Consider the following 19483-nt stretch of genomic DNA (forward strand, 5'->3'; position numbering starts at 1 on the left):
TTACAGGTGTCTGTGTCCGGAGCGAGATTAGTGGGGAGGGACGAATGGACAGGGGAACCACGGAGGGAGCGATCCCTGTGGAAAGCCGGGGGGAGGGGGAGTGGGAGTGGAGAGGGTAAAGTTCGAGCATCTGCGGCTTTACATACGTGTGACGGAACCTGAGACGCTTGCCTCCGGTTGTCCTTTCAGGCCGAGTAGGCGATGAGGCCCGGCGGCAGCATCTTGCTGGTGGGAGAGGGGAATTTCTCCTTCGCCGCTTCCCTGTGTGACCGCGTGTCAAGGGACACCCGGATCGTGGCGACTTGCTACGAGAGCGAAGAGGCGGCCACCAGGCACGAACGGGCGGCAGGCAACATCGACTACTTATTGGAGAAGGGTAAGGTCTTACCACGGGCATGAGGGGTGTTGGTCTCTGTAGATTCTAATGTCCTAGTCCAAAGGACCATCAGACATAGGAGCAGAAGTAGGCCATTCAGCCCATCGAGTCTGCTCTGTCATTCAATCATAGGCTGATCCAATTCTTCCAGTCATGCCCCACTCCCCTGCCTTCTCCCCCATCCCCTTTGATGCCCCGGCTAATCAAGAGCCTCTCTACCTCTGCCTTAAATGCACCCAATGCCTTGGCCTCCACAGCCACTCGTGGCAACAGATTCCAGCGATTGACCGCCCTCTGACTAAAGTAGTTTCTCTGCATCTCTGCTCTAAACGGACGTCCTTCAATCCTGAAGTCGTGCCCTCTTGTCTCTACCACTGTCTCTTCAGCTTCCCTCTGATCAAGGGGACAGACGTGGAAGTTGTCAGGGACCGCAGATACCTACCACGGGAAATAACTTTGCCATAACTTTGCATGCCATCTTGGACAATGTCTCCCATCCACTACATAATGTACTGGGTGGGCACAGGAGTACATTCAGCCAGAGACTCATTCCACCGAGATGCAGCACTGAGCGTCATAGGAAGTCATTCCTGCCTGTGGCCATCAAACTTTACAACTCCTCCCTTGGAGGGTCAGATACCCTGAGCCAATAGGCTGGTCCTGGACTTATTTCCTGGCATCATTTACATATTACTATTTAACTATTCATGGTTTTATTACTATTTATTATTTATGGTGCAACTGTAACGAAAACCAATTTCCCCCGGGATCAATAAAGTATGACTATGACTATAGAAGCATTTGGTTTCATTGCACGTCTGTATCTTGCACTGTCCCTTTTTAATGCAAATTTTGTATTGTTTTCTTGTATCTCTATGATTACATTTCGAATTTTAAACTATATGTTTCTGACTGAGCAACCTTGCAACATTTCCTGCCGGATAAAGAAAGTTTTATCTTATCTTAATGAAACGATGGTGTGGCAGCAGGTTCCGTCCTGAAAACACATTGGAGTGAAAGGGTTACCATATGAGGAACGTCGGGCTGTGTTCCCTGGAATTCAGGAGAATGGGGGGCGGGGGGATCTCGTAGAAACTTTCCGAATGTTAAAAGGCCCAAACAGATTAAATATAGTCATAGTCATAATCATACTTTATTGATCCCAGGGGAAATTGGTTTTCGTTACAGTTGCACCATCAATAATTAAATAGTAATAGAATCATAAATAGTTAAATAGTAATATGTAAATTATGCCAGGAAATAAGTCCAGGACCAGCCTGTTGGCTCAGGGTGTCTGACCCTCCAAGGGAGGAGTTGTAAAGTTTGATAGCCACAGGCAGGAATGACTTCCTATGACGCTCTGTGCTGCATCTCGGTGGAATGAGTCTCTGGCTGAATGTACTCCTGTGCCCACCCAGTACATTATGTAGTGGATGGGTGACATTGACCAAGATGGCATGCAACTTGGACAGCATCCTCTTTTCAGACACCACTGTCAGAGAGTCCAGTTCCATCCCCACAACATCACTGGCCTTACGAATGAGTTTGTTGATTCTGTTGGTGTCTGCTACCCTCAGCCTGCTGCCCCAGCACACAACAGCAAACATGATAGCACTGGCCACCACAGACTCGTAGAACATCCTCAGCATCGTCTGGCAGATGTTAAAGGACCTCAGTCTCCTCAGGAAATAGAGACGGCTCTGACCGTTCTCATAGACAGCCTCAGTGTTCTTTGACCAGTCCAGTTTATTGTCAATTCGTATCCCCAGGTATTTGTAATCCTCCACCATGTCCACACTGACCCCCTGGATGGAAATAGGGGTCACCGGTACCTTAGCCCTCCTCAGGTCCTCAACCAGCTCCTTAGTCTTTTTCACTATACTTATGGCGGAGAAGTTGTACAATCTTACAGCCGCACAGGGAGAAAGGATCTCCTGAGGTGTTCAGTGACGCAGCTCGGTGTAATCAGTGTAAACAGCACTGAAGGTGCTCCTCTGTTTGTCCAGTGTGTCATGGAGGGAGGGTGAGAGGGATTGGCCATAATTCTCCACAGCTTCCTCTCAGACACGACCACCAGGGGATCCAGTTCCCTCCCCCACCCCCCCAGAACAGAACCAGCCTTCCTGACGAGCTTATCGGTCTTCCTGGCCTCAGCCGCTCCCACCCTAGCCACCCCAGCAGACGACAGCATGGAATCAAACGCTGGCCGCCTCCGGGTCGTAGAACAGTCTGCAACCTCGCACTGCAGAGGGTGAGCGACCGGAGCCTCCCTCGGGAAGTACAGTCAGCTCTGTCCCTTCTCGTGCGGAGCCCCTGTATCTCCAGTCCAGTCCAGTTCATCGTCCGGGTATCCGTAGTCCCGGACGACTCCCAGATCTGTCTCCTTGATCAGAGGGAAGCTGAAGAGGAAGCTAAGAAGATTGAGGTGGAACTACTCTGTGTTAAGTTATTTTATACCCAGAAAGATCAAAAAAATTCCATTCAGAAATCTGTCGATAAGAGACAACTGCTTCGAATGTCCTCGTTTGAGTACCAGGGTACCACGTTAGCCAATGAGAAAGCAAAGAAGCTTCCGGAGCATTCCAAAATTATACTTTATATAACTGCTAGAGGCATGTTACAGTTCTGAGTCAACGTTAGAAGTAAATTTAATACGTACGTCAGCTTATACGACCCTGAGATTCATTTGCTCACGGGCAAACTCAGGAAATCTATAGAATAGTGACTGTAAACAGGATCAGTGAAAGGTCACCCAGAGTGCCAAAGACAGCAAGCTGAACAAATGCAAATATAAATAAATAGCAATAAATAACAAAAGCATGAGACAATGAGATAAACAATCCTTGTAGTGAGATCATTAGTTGTGGGAACATCTCAATGGATGGGCAAGTGAGTGTAGTTACTCCCTTTGGTTCAAGAGCCTGATGATTGAGGGGTGATAACTGTTCCTGAACCTGGTGGTGTGGGCCCTGAGGCTCCCGTACCTCCTTCCTGATGGTTGAGGGGTGATAACTGTTCCTGAACCTGGTGGTGTGGGCCCTGAGGCTCCTGTACCTCCTTCCTGATGGTTGAGGGGTAATAACTGTCTCTGAACCTGGTGGTGTGGGCCCTGAGGCTCCTGTACCTCCTTCCTGATGGTTGAGGGGTAATAACTGTTCCTGAACCCGGTGGTGTGGGTCCTGAGGCTCCCGTACCTCCTTCCTGATGGTTGAGGGGTAATAACTGTTCCTGAACCCGGTGGTGTGGGTCCTGAGGCTCCCGTACCTCCTTCCTGATGGTTGAGGGGTAATAACTGTTCCTGAACCTGGTGGTGTGAGTCCTGAGGCTTCTGTACCTCCTTCCTGATGGTTGAGGGGTAATAACTGTCCCTGAACCTGGTGGTGTGGGTCCTGAGGCTCCCGTACCTCCTTCCTGATGGTTGAGGGGTAATAACTGTTCCTGAACCTGGTGGTGTGGTTCCTGAGGTTCCCGTACCTCCTTCCTGATGGTTGAGGGGTAATAACTGTTCCTGAACCTGGTGGTGTGGGTCCTGAGGCTCCCGTACCTCCTCCCTGCTGGTTGAGGGGTAATAACTGTTCCTGAACCTGGTGGTGTGGGTCCTGAGGCTCCCGTACCTCCTTCCTGATGGTTGAGGGGTAATAACTGTTCCTGAACCTGGTGGTGTGGGTCCTGAGGCTCCCGTACCTCCTCCCTGCTGGTTGAGGGGTAATAACTGTCCCTGAACCTGGTGGTGTGGGTCCTGAGGCTCCTGTACCTCCTTCCTGATGGTTGAGGGGTAATAACTGTTCCTGAACCTGGTGGTGTGGGTCCTGAGGCTCCCGTACCTCCTTCCTGATGGTTGAGGGGTAATAACTGTTCCTGAACCTGGTGGTGTGGGTCCTGAGGTTCCTGTACCTCCTTCCTGATGGTTGAGGGGTAATAACTGTTCCTGAACCTGGTGGTGTGGGTCCTGAGGCTCCCGTACCTCCTTCCTGATGGTTGAGGGGTAATAACTGTCCCTGAACCTGGTGGTGTGGGTCCTGAGGCTCCTGTAACTCCCTCCTGATGGTTGAGGGGTGATAACTGTCCCTGAACCTGGTGGTGTGGGTCCTGAGGCTCCTGTACCTTCTTCCTGATGGTTGAGGGGTAATAACTGTTCCTGAATCTGGTGGTGTGGTTCCTGAGGCTCCTGTACCTCCTTCCTGATGGTTGAGGGGTAATAACTGTTCCTGAACCTGGTGGTGTGGGTCCTGAGGCTCCTGTACCTTCTTCCTGATGGTTGAGGGGTAATAACTGTTCCTGAACCTGGTGGTGTGGGTCCTGAGGCTCCTGTACCTTCTACCTAATGGCAGCAGTGAGAAGAGAACATGTCCTGTGTGGTGGGGATCTTTGACGATGGACGCTGCTTTCCTGCAACAGTGTTTCATGTTGATGTGCTCAATGTTTGGGAGGGCTTTACCTGTGATGTACTGGGCTGAATCCAATACCTTTCGTAGGAATTTCTGTGCAGAGGCATTGTTGTTTCCATACCAGGCCGTGATGCAGACAGTCAATGCACTCTCCACCACACATCTGTAGAGTTTGTATAAACTGTTATACGTTTAAGAACTACTTAAAATAAATGTAGATCATTGTAAGACAGCAAAGAAAGTAACAATTAAACAGTACAATCTAAGAATTAGACGGGGTGGTGATATGGAAGTCCGCTCCTTCCCTCTGCTAGCCTGTGAGTCACCCTCGGGCAAGGTGTAGCATCTGCTCAGCCCCCTCGATCAGGGTCACGTGAACCCGCGGGAGCGGGTGCTGGGTGGTCGTACGAGCAGCCGGTGCAGATCACAAGTCCTGGTTCTGTGACCACTGACGCCGGGCAGACAATCTCTGAAGGGGTATTGGTAATGGGCTGGGTGGGTCACCAGTCTTGTAAAGACACACACTGCCCAGAAGGCAGCGGCAAATCAGTCCTGTTGAAATATTTGCCAAGAACAATCATGGAAGGGCCACAACCGCCCGTGTTATACAACATGGCGCATAACGATGATGTCATACGCCACGGCGCGCAATGATGATGATCAACCTAAGAATTAAACAGCCCGATCCAGCAGGTCTGAGTTGAGAGGGATGTAAGAATTGAGGGGAAAAAAAAACTTCAGAGTGCAGTACAGCTCAGAAAGCATCTGAAAGACAAACATTGTCAACACTCGTCAAGTGAATTTACTGAATAAAAGAAATGCTTGCTGTTGAAAAATAAGTCACGTCAAATCAATTTGATTGTCACTTATCTATATACATGAATCACCCTGGTTTCCTTGAGGGAAGTTGAGGGAAGACACTCTGAAGTCCTGCCAAATTTGTGAGACTGAGGCCTGCTCGATCCCACCCCAAACCCTCGGTCTGTGTGGATGCTGTGTTATTCGTTACCCTGTTACAAATTAACGCCACAAAATAACTGACAGCACACTGCATACGATGAACGGAATTCTATTTATGAATCTTAACTAAAGGGTTAGTGAATAATAACAAAAAGAAAAGGGCCCGTTCTAATTAAACAGTCAAACGTGCACAAGTTGGAGCTCATCTTGAACTTCTCTGTCACTCACGCACTGGGATCTCGGTCAACATGAAAACTCACACACACACACCGCCTTCCGAACGTCGCTCGCAATCCATCTCGAGCAAACAGGTCTCCCACTGGATCGTAGGCTGTGACCGGTTCTCCCCAGTGTCTTCCCTCTTCATCTCCTCTCGAACAAAAGCCCCCAAGCCCAACTTTATTGCCCCTCACCGAGAAAAACGTCCCGCTAATTGGACGGCACACATTCCACATCGTCCCTGATCTTCAACAGTAACCCGAACAGACTGAAAACAGAACGGGCTGCTCTCACAGAACTGCCAAAATGAAATACCGACAGCACAACGGGAAAGATGTGAACCAAGGCATTACATACGCCCAACAAGACATTGCTCGGAATCAGCGTATAAAGCACAGTATTACTCATAAAACAAATATAACACACAATAACTTAGGAAAGTAGGGATTAACCCTACAAATGAATTACATATGGATAAACAAAATAAAGTGCATAAATTAAATATATTTATTTATTAGTTGAAAGTCAAAGAGGATGCTGGATGAACGGATGGGATCCTTGATAATACTAAGGGCCCTGTGTATACAGCGCTCCTGATAAATGTCTTTGATGGATGGTAGGGAGACCCCTATGATCCTTCCGGGGAGGAGTCTACCTACCATCCACGCCAGGACCACCAGACTCGAAAACAGTGACTTTCCCCAAGCAGTGAGTCTGATCAACACCTCCACCCACTAACGCACCCCTCCACACCCACAAACCACCACTACTTTATCATTTCCTGTCAGAGTCACCTTCTGTACAGACACTCCTGTGCCCAGCGTCACTTTATGGACACACAGTCAATCTGTGTGCAGTACTGTGTAAGAGTCTTAGGCACATATAACTGTAGTAATTTTATGTATTACACTGTACTGCTGCAGCAAAAAAAAACAAACTTCATGACATATGTGAGTGATGATAGCAACACACATCAAAGATGCTGGTGAACGCAGCAGGCCAGGCAGCATCTCTAGGAAGAGGTGCAGTCGACGTTTCGGGCCAAGACCCTTCGTCAGGACTAGCATCTGCAGAATTCCTGTTGTTTGTGTGAGTGATGACTCGTTAGATTCTGGACTAGTTCCTGAGGATTGGAGGGTGGCTAATGTAACCCCACTTTTTAAAAAAGGAGGGAGAGAGAAACCGGGGAATTATAGGCCGGTTAGCCTAACGTCGGTGGTGGGGAAACTGCTGGAGTCAGTTATCAAGGATGTGATAACAGCACATTTGGAAAGCGGTGAAATGATCGGACAAAGTCAGCATGGATTTGTGAAAGGAAAATCATGTCTGACGAATCTCATAGAATTTTTTGAGGATGTAACTAGTAGAGTGGATAGGGGAGAACCAGTGGATGTGGTATATTTGGATTTTCAAAAGGCTTTTGACAAGGTTCCACACAGGAGATTAGTGTGCAAACTTAAAGCACACGGTATTGGGGGTAAGGTATTGGTGTGGGTGGAGAATTGGTTAGCAGACAGGAAGCAAAGAGTGGGAATAAACGGGACCTTTTCAGAATGGCAGGCGGTGACTAGTGGGGTACCGCAAGGCTCAGTGCTGGGACCCCAGTTGTTTACAATATATATTAATGACTTGGATGAGGGAATTAAATGCAGCATCTCCAAGTTTGCGGATGACACGAAGCTGGGCGGCAGTGTTAGCTGTGAGGAGAATGCTAAGAGGATGCAGGGTGACTTGGATAGGTTGGGTGAGTGGGCAAACTCATGGCAGATGCAATTTAATGTGGATAAATGTGAAGTTATCCACTTTGGTGGCAAAAATAGGAAAACAGATTATTATCTGAATGGTGGCCGATTAGGAAAAGGGGAGGTGCAACGAGACCTGGGTGTCATTATACACCAGTCATTGAAAGTGGGCATGCAGGTACAGCAGGCGGTGAAAAAGGCGAATGGTATGCTGGCATTTATAGCGAGAGGATTCGAGTACAGGAGCAGGGAGGTACTACTGCAGTTGTACAAGGCCTTGGTGAGACCACACCTGGAGTATTGTGTGCAGTTTTGGTCCCCTAATCTGAGGAAAGACATCTTTGCCATAGAGGGAGTACAAAGAAGGTTCACCAGATTGATTCCTGGGATGGCAGGACTTTCATATGAAGAAAGACTGGATGAACTGGGCTTGTACTCGTTGGAATTTAGAAGATTGAGGGGAGATCTGATTGAAACGTATAAGATCCTAAAGGGATTGGACAGGCTAGATGCGGGAAGATTGTTCCTGATGTTGGGGAGGTCCAGAACGAGGGGTCACAGTTTGAGGATAGAGGGGAAGCCTTTTAGGACCGAGATTAGGAAAAACTTCTTCACACAGAGAGTGGTGAATCTGTGGAATTCTCTGCCACAGCAAACTGTTGAGGCCAGTTCATTGGCTATGTTTAAGAGGGAGTTAGATATGGCCCTTGTGGCTACAGGGGTCAGGGGGTATGGAGGGAAGGCTGGGGCAGGGTTCTGAGTTGGATGATCAGCCATGATCATAATAAATGGCGGTGCAGGCTCGAAGGGCCGAATGGCCTACTCCTGCACCTATTTTCTATGTTTCTATGTTTCTATGATAAACCTGATTCTGATCTGGGTCTCTATTGTGGACTGAGAGTGGGAAAGGGGGGCAGGGAGAGGGGGAATCATGGCTGGGAAAAGGGGAAGGGAGAGGGAAGAGTGGGAATAGGACAGGGAGAGGGGGAATCACGGTTGGGAAAAGGTGGAAGGGAGGGGGAAGCACTGGAGAGACGTTCTGTAATGATCAGTAAACCGATTGTTTGGAATCAAATGGCCTTGCCCAGTGTGTCTGCACCTGCACTGTTCCCAACCCCCGCCCCCCCCCGGCCCCCTGACACTTCTTCTCTGCTACCTGTCCCACACCCCTCCCGAGGGCGCCCCACCCTCGCCATTCCCGAACGTCCTTTGCTCCTTTCTTTTTTTGGAAGTTTGGTTGATTGCCGAGCTTGGCAAAATATCTGCCGACGTTTCGGCTGCAAACCATTCGCCAAGCTCAGCAATCAACCAGACTTCCAGGCAGCCAAACACTGCGCAATATTTCGAGTCCATTGCTCCCGCGAGATGTACAAACTCGCTGCCCCAGGTTTGCATTTGCACAGTATTGTATTTCACCTGCCTTGTGTATTTACTGTGTTTTTATTTATTATTGTGCTCTTTATCTTACTGTGTTAAGTTTTTGTGCTGCATCGGATCCGGAGTAACAAATATTTCGTTCTCCTCTCCACTTTGTGTGTTGGGAATGATATTCAGCCATCTTGAACTCCAGCATCTGCCATCTTGTGGGCCTATAATGTGCTGTAGATTTTTTCTCTCCTACGTTCTGTGTCTTGTGTCTCTGATCAAGAGCTCTGGTTTAGACACCTAGAAACATACAAATCTGCAGCACATTACAGGCCCTTCGGCCCACAATGTTGTGCCGACCATGTAACCTACTCTAGAAACCGCTTAGAATTTCCCTACCGCATAGCCCTCTATTTTTCTAAGCTCCATGTACCTCTCTCAGAGGTTCTTAAAAGACCCTATCGTTTCCGCCTCCACCACCGTCGCCGGCAGCCCATTCCACACACTCACCACTCTCTGTGTGAAAAACTTATCCCTGATATCCCCCTCTGTACCTACTTACAAGCACCTTAAAACTGTGCCCCCTTGTGTTAGCCATTTCAACCCTGGGGAAAAAGCCTTTGACTATCCAGACGATCAATGCCTGTCATCACCTGGTACACCTGAATCAGGTCACCTCTCATCCTCCGTCGCTCCAAGGAGAAAAGGCCGAGTTCACTCAATCTATTCTCATAAGGCATGCTCCCCAATCCAGGCAACATCCTTGTCAATCTCCTCTGCACTCTCTCTATAGCATCCACATCCTTCCTGTAGTGAGGTGTTCAGAACTGAACACAGTACTCCAACTGACTAAGGTCTTATATAGCCGTAACATTACCTCACGGCTCTTGAACTCAGTCCCACGGTTGATGAAGGCCAACACGCCTTCTTAACAGCACTGTCAACCTGCGCAGCAGCTTTGAGTGTCCTGTGGGCACGGACCCCAAGATCTCGCTGATCCTCCACACTGCCGAGAGTCTTAACATTAACATTACATTCTGAACTCTCATTTTAACACACTCAGGAGATGTAACAGGCTGTTCTTTGCAACCCTCTTGCCAGGAGCAGAAGTCTACTTTCTAGTGGACTGCACCGACCTCCAGGGATGTCCGTCCTTAAGGAGCAGGCGGTTTGACAAGATTATCTTCAACTTCCCTCACTGCGGCCGGAAGGCAGGAGTGAAAAAGAACAGAGAACTTCTGGCGAAGTTTTTTGTGAGGTAAGTCCGAAGCCAAGGGTGGGCAGGTCTCTCTGCTCGGTGGTGGGTTTCCAGTTCAGCTCAAGTCAGCGTCCTCCTCCTCCCTCCTTCCCCCTTTCCTTTCCAGTCCTGACGAAGGGTCTCGGCCCAAAACGCCGACCATTTATTCCCCTCCATAGATGGCACCTGGCCAGCTGAGTTCCTCCACGGTGTGTGTTGTTTCAGATTTCCGGCATCTGAATTGGATTGAACTGACTTTATTTCTTGTGTCCTTCACGTACACGAGGAGTAAAAACCTTTACGTTACGTCTCCGTCTAAATGTGCAATGTGCAATTTATAGTAATTTATAATAAATAGTATGTACAACAATAGAACATAGAAATACAGTTGTGTCAGCATGAATTAAGCAGTCTGATGGCCTGGTGGAAGAAGCTGTCCCGGAGCCTGCTGGTCCTGGCTTTTATGCTGCGGTACCGTTTCCTGGATGGTAGCAGCTGGAACAGTTTGTGGTTGGGGTGACTCGGATCCCCAATGATCCTTCGGGCCCTTTTTACACACCTGTCTCTGTAAATGTCCTGAATCGTGGGAAGTTCACATCTACAGACGCGCTGGGCTGTCCGCACCACTCTCTGCAGAGTCCTGCGATTGAGGGAGGTACAGTTCCCGTACCAGGCAGTGATGCAGCCAGTCAGAATGCTCTCAATTGTGCCCGTGTATTATACTGTTGTCAGATTACGGACCAATAGTCTGTGACCTTGCCCTGATCTTGCAGCCAGTCTCAATTGTGCCCCTGTAGAAAGTCCTCAGGATTTGGGGGCTCATACCAAACTTCTTCAACCGTCTGAGGTGAAAGAGGTGCTGTTGTGTGTTTTTCACCACACAGCCGGTACGTACAGACCACGTGAGGTCCTCGGTGATGCTTATGCCGAGGAACTTAAAGCTGTTCACCCTCTCAACCCCAGATCCATTGTCTGTAGGGGTTAGCCTGTCTCCGTTCCTCCTGTAGTCCACAACCAGCTCCTTTGTTTTTGCGACGTTGAGGCGGACGCTGTCTGCGTTAGCGTTGTTCTTCTGACGCTGGGTATCGTTTTTGTTCTGTGGGTTTTCACCTCGTGGCTCGACTTCACCCCTGCACTTGTTGGGCCACTGGAACGTTTCCTGGGCCCGGAATGTACCGGAGCGGAGGCAGCCTGCGGTGGAAAGAGGAAGGCGGAGAAACTTAGGGCCTGTGTCGTTCCATGCCCCGGCAGTGCCAGTCACGTTTCACTCCCAGACGAGCCCGGCACCACCTCCGCTCGCTTTGAAAGGGAGCACAGAACTGTGGCTGTGCGGATCCCTGCAGGGCCCGGCGACAGTGTGGTCTCTGTCTCGGGAGGTCAGCGTCAGGCTGCCTTTCACCAGGCGGAACCCTTGCACGGCCCCGAAGGAGTTACCTGGCCAGGGCCCTGAAAACCCGTGCCAACCAGCAGGCGGGGGTGTTCAAAGACATTTTCAAACTCTCAAAGGTTTCGAAGGTACATTTAATGTCAGGGAAATGCATACAATATACATCCTGAAATTCTTCTTCTTCGCAAACATCCACGAAAACAGAGGAGGGCCCCCAAAGAATGAGTGACAATTAAACGTTAGAACCCCAAAGCCCCCCCCCAGCTCCCCCCTCCCACGCACAAGCAGCAGCAAAGCAACAACCTCCCCACTCCCCCACCAGCAAAAAAAGCATCAGCTCCCCCCACCGAGCACTCAAGCGTCATAAAAGACACAGACTTGCAGTTACCCCAAAGGCTACTCATTCACCCGGTATTCGACATACCACAGGCTCCCTCTCTCTCTCCCTAATAAGGGAAAAAGAGGTGTCTCCGTTTCACAGCGAGAGGGGAGACATAACAAACAGCACACATAAAAGTTGCTGATGAACGCAGCAGGCCAGGCAGCATCTATAGGAAGAAGTACAGTTGACGTTTCGGGCCGAGACCCTTCGTCAGGACAAGTGTGTGTTGCTTGAAATTCCAGCATCTGCAGATTTCCTCGTGTTTGCGTTTTTAAAATAACAAGACAACTCACTGTTTTACGACATTAGAAGTCGGTTGCGTCGCCTTTTCCGAGCTCTCTGCCCAAAGAACTGGGGTCTGTGGGCACACGGCCAGCAGCCAGCTCGCTGCTTTCGATCTTCTGCGTGCTCCCACGACACGCCAAACGGCGGCACTGGCCTCGAGTCTGTTGTGTCGCCTTTTCCGAGCTCTCTGCCCAAAGAACTCGGGTCTCTGGGCCACACGGCCAGCAGCCAGCTCGCTGGTTTCGATCTTCTGTGTACTCCCACCACACACCGATTTCCTGCAGAGGCACCAACCTTGAGTCGGCCCACTCCCCCCAGAGCCACGAAGAGCCTTGGGTATATCGAATAGCGGCCAGTCGTGACACCCTGAAAGTGGGTCCCATTCCCACGAAGAACCGAAGTCAGCGTGTAACTGCAGGTCAGGGTCTTCTAAAGAGCCCTGAAGGGGGAAAAATAGGGATATTGTAGATGGAAATGTGGCTGTTTCCGACGATGCAAGCAAAGAAGTTGCTGTTGGGCGCTATTGTCTCCTAAGCTGTGCTCGGAAGTCCCCACCTGCTTTATAAAGGGCAGCAATCGTACCTGTGCAGGGTGGGCTGTCTTAATGACTGTCGCCCAGTAGCACTCACATCTACGGTGATGAAGGGCTTTGAGAGGTTGGTCGTGGCTGCAATCAACTCCTGTTTCAGGGGGGTAATTTGCCTGTCCAGGTCTACGGCGGACATGATCTCATCCGGTCCTCCCATTACAAAATTCTTTATTACAAATATCGGTGCTATACAACAGCGGTCCCCAACCACCGGGCCGCAGAGCATGTGCTACCGGGCCGCGGGGAAACGATACAAGTCAGCTGCACCTTTCCTCATTCCCTGTCACGCACTGTTCAACTTGAACACAGGGTTGCCAACTGTCCCGTATTAGCCGGGACATCCCGTATATTGGGCTAAATTGGTTTGTCCCAAATGGGACTGCCCTTGTCCCGTATTTCCCCCGCTAAGGTAGAACGTTCCTGTGAAACCTTTCGTGCCGAAATGGCGTGAAACGAAGAAGCAATTGCCATTGATATATACGGGAAAAACTTTTTGAGTGTTCCCAGACCCAAAAAATAACCCAACAAATCATATCAAATAACACATAAAACCGAAAATAACAGTAACATATAGTAAAAGCGGGAAGGATATGATAAATACACAGCCTATATAAAGTAGAAATAATGTATGTACAGTGTAGTCGGGAAGATTAAGTCAAAAGCGATTTGTGGAAAAAAAAATCGGCAGGTACATGCATGCGCACGCAGGTGACCGCGCAAGGCTTCATGGTCATGGTAGTCTTTCTCGGGGTAAACACCGTCCCGTATTTGACTGCTACTTTTGTCCCTTATTTGGGAGTGAGAGAATTGGCAACCCTAACTGTAAAAGACATGTTGAGGTGAGTTTAACCCTACTGGAACACCACACCCCCCCCCGCCCCAGACGGTCGGTCCGCAAAAATATTGTCAATATTAAACTGGTCCGCGGTGCAAAAAAATTGCTATACAATTTATACAAAACAGTGACTAACACAATTACTTCACTACAAATAGACAATACACATTAAACCAAAACATTACCATCTTTATCAATGATGGCAATTACCTCCTGTGGAGCCCAGTGTTCCCAGAACGCCTCTGTGGTCGCCATGTTCCTTTTCAGTATTTACCCGGGCACGGACATACCCCCTAAACATTGCCAGGCAGTCTGCCCGGGGAGATCCTCCCGCCACCCGTTTCCAAGACCCACGGATGGCTGTTTTTGCCAGCCCCAGGAGCAAGTTGACAAGGACATCCTCATCCCTCCATGCCCCCCCTCCTTACTGGATGACCGTATATAAATAGGGTGGGGCTAAAATGCAACCAGAAGGCGAGAAGCAGCCCACGCAAATACGCAGAGAGGGGCTGCAGCCTCGCACACTCCATGTACGTGTGGTACACGGTCTCCTCCAGCCCGCAGTTTAGCCCACTGCTCTACTCTCTCTACACCCGGGACCGTGTGGGCGAGGCACGGCTCAAACACCCCATCTGTAAGCTTGCTGGCGCCACAACTATTGGCAGAATCTCCGATGGTGACGAGGAGAGCACGCAGGAGCGAGATGGATCAGCTGGTTGATTAGATTATGAGGACAGGCAGTCCTCTTTCATTGTCATTTAGTAATGCATGCGTTAAGAAATGATACAATATTCCTCCGGTGTGATATCACAGAAACACAGGACAGACCAAGACTGAAAAACTGACAAAAACCGCATACACACAGTGGTATGCAAAAGTTTGGGCACCCCAGTCAAAATTTCTGTTACTGTGAATAGCTAAGCGAGTAAAGGATGAACTGATTTCCAAAAGGCATGAAGTTAAAGATGACACATTTGTAGCCTATGTTGACCCTGTGCAGTAGCAGCCCCCGTCCCCCCGTCCCCCGTATCAGACGGCTATGCAGCTGGCTAGACTGCAGATACCGCGTAGGAAAGGCCCTTTGAACCACGCCAGGCAGCAACCGCCCTTTAACCCTGATTTAACCCAATCAGAGGAGAATTTCCAATGACCGGCTGACCTGACCCGTCACACCTTTGGACTGTGGGAGGAAAGCGGGAGAGATCCGGGGGGGGAAAAATGATCCGCGCATTGCGCAGGGAGGACCCACAGGGAGTCCGCATGGAGGGCACCCGGGATTGAACTCTGAACTCTGAACTCTGGAATGCGTCCTGCAAACCGCTAAGCTAAACGTTTGCAAACATGGGGTGGTGACAGAATCAGAATCAGGTTCTATTATCACCGAGGCGAAGTGAAACTTGTTGTTTTGTGGCGGCAGAGGTGTGAAATCACCAGAATGCAAAAAATAACTAAATAGTGAAATTAAGACAGCGGTCACCAACCACCGGGCCGCGGACCGGTATCGGGCCGCAAAGCATGTGCTACCGGGCCGTGACGAAACGATATGAGTCAGCTGCACCTTTCCTCATTCCCTGTCACGCACTGTTGAACTTGAACACAGGGTTGCCAGCTGTCCCGTATTAGCCGGGACATCCCGTATATTGGGCTAAATTGGTTTGTCCCATACGGGACCGCCCTTGTCCTGTATTTCCCCCGCTAAGGTAGAGGGTTCCTATGAAACCTTTTTGTGCCAAAATGGCGTAAAGTGAAGAAGCAATTATCATTAATTTATATGGCAAAATTTTTTGAGCGTTCCCAGACCCAAAAAGTAACCTACCAAATCATACTAATGTGGATAAATGTGAAGTTATCCACTTTGGTGGCAAAAATAGGAAAACAGATTATTATCTGAATGGTGGCCGATTTGGAAAAGGGGAGGTGCAACGAGACCTGGGTGTCATTATACACCAGTCATTGAAAGTGGGCATGCAAGTACAGCAGGCGGTGAAAAAGGCGAATGGTATGCTGGCATTTATAGCGAGAGGATTCGAGTACAGGAGCAGGGAGGTACTACTGCAGTTGTACAAGGCCTTGGTGAGACCACACCTGGAGTATTGTGTGCAGTTTTGGTCCCCTAATCTGAGGAAAGACATCCTTGCCATAGAGGGAGTACAAAGAAGGTTCACCAGATTGATTCCTGGGATGGCAGGACTTTCATATGAAGAAAGACTGGATGAACTGGGCTTGTACTCGTTGGAATTTAGAAGATTGAGGGGGGATCTGATTGAAACGTATAAATTCCTAAAGGGATTGGACAGGCTAGATGCAGGAAGATTGTTCCCGATGTTGGGAAAGTCCAGAACAAGGGGTCACAGTTTGAGGATAAAGGGGAAGCCTTTTAGGACCGAGATTAGGAAAAACTTCTTCACACAGAGAGTGGTGAATCTGTGGAATTCTCTGCCACAGCAAACAGTTGAGGCCAGTTCATTGGCTATATTTAAGAGGGAGTTAGATAAGGCCCTTGTGGCTACGGGGATCAGGGGGTATGGAGGGAAGGCTGGGGCGGGGTTCTGAGTTGGATGATCAGCCATGATCATAATAAATGGTGGTGCAGGCTCGAAGGGCCGAATGGCCTACTCCTGCACCTATTTTCTATGTTTCTATGTAACACATAAAACCGAAAATAACACTAACGTATAGTAAAAGCAGGAATGGTATGATAAATACACAGTCTATATAAAGTAGAAATAATGTATGTACAGTATAGTCGGGAAGATTAAGCCAAAACCGATTTGTGGGAAAAAAAATCGGCACGTACACACGTGCGCACACAGGTGCCCGCACAAGGCTTCATGGTCATGGGAGCCTTTCCTGGGGTAAAGTGTCCCGGGATTTGACTGCTACTTCTGTCCCTTATTTGGGAGTGAGAAAGTTGGCAACCCTAACCGTAAAATACATGCTGAGGTGAGTTTAACCCTATTTGAACAACCAACCCCGCCCCCCCCCCACCCTGGGTCGGCTGGTCTGCAAGAATATTGTCAGTATTAGACTGGTCTGCGGTGCAAAAAAGGTTGGGGACCCCTGAATTAAGTGAAGGTGGTGTTCGTGGACCGTTCGGAAATCTGATAGAAGTTGTGTGCCTTCAGGCTCCAGTGCCTCCTCTCTGATGGTGATAACGAGAAGGGGTTCTCGTCCCGGATGGTGAGGGTCCTTCGGGATTGATGCGGCCTTCTTGAAGATGCCCTCGGAGGTGGGGAGGGTTGTGTCTGTGCTGGAGCTGGCTTATCGCTGATCTATTGGCGAACCACGGGTGCGGCCGGTGGGGGAGCTCGGTCGTAGTGAGAACTAGGCCTCAAGCCGCAGGCTCGCCTGTTTACGCCCATCCAGGAGAGAGGCGTCGGAGTTGGTGCTTCCCCCTGCCACCCCCCAGTGTTCTCTTGGCAGAAACACACTGCCTTGTGTTTGACTGCAGACTGCTGTAACATTCCTGGACTCAAGGGTTTGGACTGTATTTTTTTTCGTTATGTGTATTGTGGTGGTTGGCGTCCGGCTGTCTGGAAGGACAATGTGTGACGATCGCCATCATCACAAGGTTGGGCGGAAGGTACGGAGATCCTGAGATGCCCCGGTCGTCAAGATCCCCCTCTTGGCCTCACCGGTGTAGCCCAAAGGAAAGCTTATGAAGCAATACGTTTGTCACCAGCTCGGCTGCAGGAGCTGCCGGGAGGATGTTCAATGACGTCAGGGGGCTCCACTCCGGATTTGCTGTCTGGGTTTAACTCCTGTAGACCTTCGTCTCTCCCCCGAGGCTGCCCGCAAGGCGGTGGGGGCTATTTACCCGTAGCCGGGGAGCTGGTTCATGAGCACCGGGGCGTGTCCGCACGCCGGTGGGCCTGCGTGCTACGTCGTGCAGGGGCTGGACCTCCTCCCCGTCCCCTGTAGTTCAGCCCGAGTCCGAGAGGGGTTCAGTTTCCGTGTGTGTGTCGCCAGCGAGGGGGCGTTACACGAGGCTTGCTGTCCGAGAGGCTGTGTACTGGCAGGGAGAGACTGGCACGTTCAGCTCCCCTTTTCCCGAGACGGGTAGACAGCGGCGGAAGCTGAAAGTGAGAGCGACAAGCACGACACGCTACACCACCACATTAGACGCGTCACGACAACCATTTTGACACCAAAATGTGTGAACTGGTACAGCTAGCTTATACGTGCCTTGTCTGTGGTTTGGAATTGTGTTTTGCACTTGACTGCGGAGTAACGCTGTTTCACTTGGCTGTATTCATGGGGGGTTAAATGACAATTAAACTTGAATTTAGTCATCTTCAGGACAACTGAACTCCCTGACACCACACAGGTCTCATCACGCATGAAGTACCAGCAGCGTTATACTGTTTACTTTTTAACTTGTGTTATTTGTTCATTTATTTGTGGTAAAATTACTTTGTGTGTTGTGTGTGTGAGTTATATGTCCTGTGTTGTGTACCTTGGTCCGGGGGAACGTTGTTTCGTTTGACGGTATACTTTATGTGTTGTGTGTGTGAGTTATATGTACTGTGTTGTGCACCTTGGTCCGGGGGAACATTGTTTCGTTTGACGGTATACTTTATGTGTTGTGTGTGTGAGTTATATGTACTGTGTTGTGCACCTTGGTCTGTGCTGAACCATTTAAACTGTCTACTCCCATCGACCTGCACCGGGATTGTAGCCCTCCATACCCCTACCATCCATGTGCCCATCCAAATTTATCTTAAACGTTGAAATCGAGCTCACACGCACCACTTGCGCTGGCAGCTCATTCCACACTCTCACCACCCTCTGAGGGAAGACGTGCTCCCTTCATGCTCCCCCTAAATTTTTCACCTTTCACCCTTAACCCATGACCTCTGGTTGTCGTCCCACCCAACCTCAGTGGAAAAAGCCTGCTTGCATTCACCTTATCTGTACCCCTCATAAAGTTGTATACGTCTATCAAATCTCCCCTTCCAATCTTGTCCATTCTAAGGAATACAGTCCTAACCTATTCAATCTTTCCTTGTAACTCTGGTCCTCCAGTCCTGGCGACATCTTGTAAATTTTCTCTGCACTCTTTCAACCTTGTTTACATCTTTCCTGTAGGTAGGTGACCAAAACTGCACACGATACTCTCAATGAGGCCTCACCAATGTCTTATACAACTTCAAGATAACATCCCATCTCCTGTACTCAGTACCTTGATTTATGAAGGCCAACGTGCCGAAAGCTTTCTTAATGACCCCGTTGTACCTGTGATGCCACTTTCAATGGATTATGGACCAGTATTCCCAGATCTCCTCTTCACTGCAGGGAATGAAGTGCCAACCTTTCCCGATAACTCAGGTCCCCCAGACCCGGCAACATCCTCGTTAACAACAGGAATTCTGCAGATGCTGGAAATTCAAGCAACACACATCAAAGTTGCTGGTGAACGCAGCAGGCCAAGCAGCATCTATAGGAAGAGGTACAGTCGACGTTTCAGGCCGAGACCCTTCGTCAGGACTAACTGAAGGAAGAGTTTCCTTCAGTTAGTCCTGACGAAGGGTCTCGGCCTGAAACGTCGACTGTACCTCTTCCTATAGATGCTGCTTGGCCTGAAACATCCTCGTTAAGTTTTCTCTGTACCCTGTCAACCTTATTGACATCTCTCCTGCAAGGCAGGTGACCGAAACCGCACACACGATACTCCAAATTCAGCCTCAAGATCAATGAAGGAGCTTGAACTTGGCTCGC

General features: G+C 49.5%; 1 protein-coding gene across 2 annotated transcripts in view; it reads left to right on the top strand.

The window, feature by feature from the left end:
• fdxacb1 (ferredoxin-fold anticodon binding domain containing 1) overlaps positions 1 to 19483 on the top strand; it is a 48917-nt gene that overhangs the window by 7586 nt on the left and 21848 nt on the right. For both annotated transcript variants that reach the window (XM_063038281.1, XM_063038280.1), the window contains exons 2-3: positions 190 to 376; positions 10152 to 10308. In XM_063038281.1, coding sequence (XP_062894351.1) covers positions 202 to 376; positions 10152 to 10308 — 332 coding nt within the window. In that variant the 5' untranslated portion in view covers positions 190 to 201. The remainder of the gene's footprint in view (positions 1 to 189; positions 377 to 10151; positions 10309 to 19483) is intronic.

This window comes from Mobula hypostoma, chromosome X2 (genome assembly GCF_963921235.1).
Source record: "Mobula hypostoma chromosome X2, sMobHyp1.1, whole genome shotgun sequence".
Lineage (NCBI taxonomy): Eukaryota > Metazoa > Chordata > Chondrichthyes > Myliobatiformes > Myliobatidae > Mobula > Mobula hypostoma.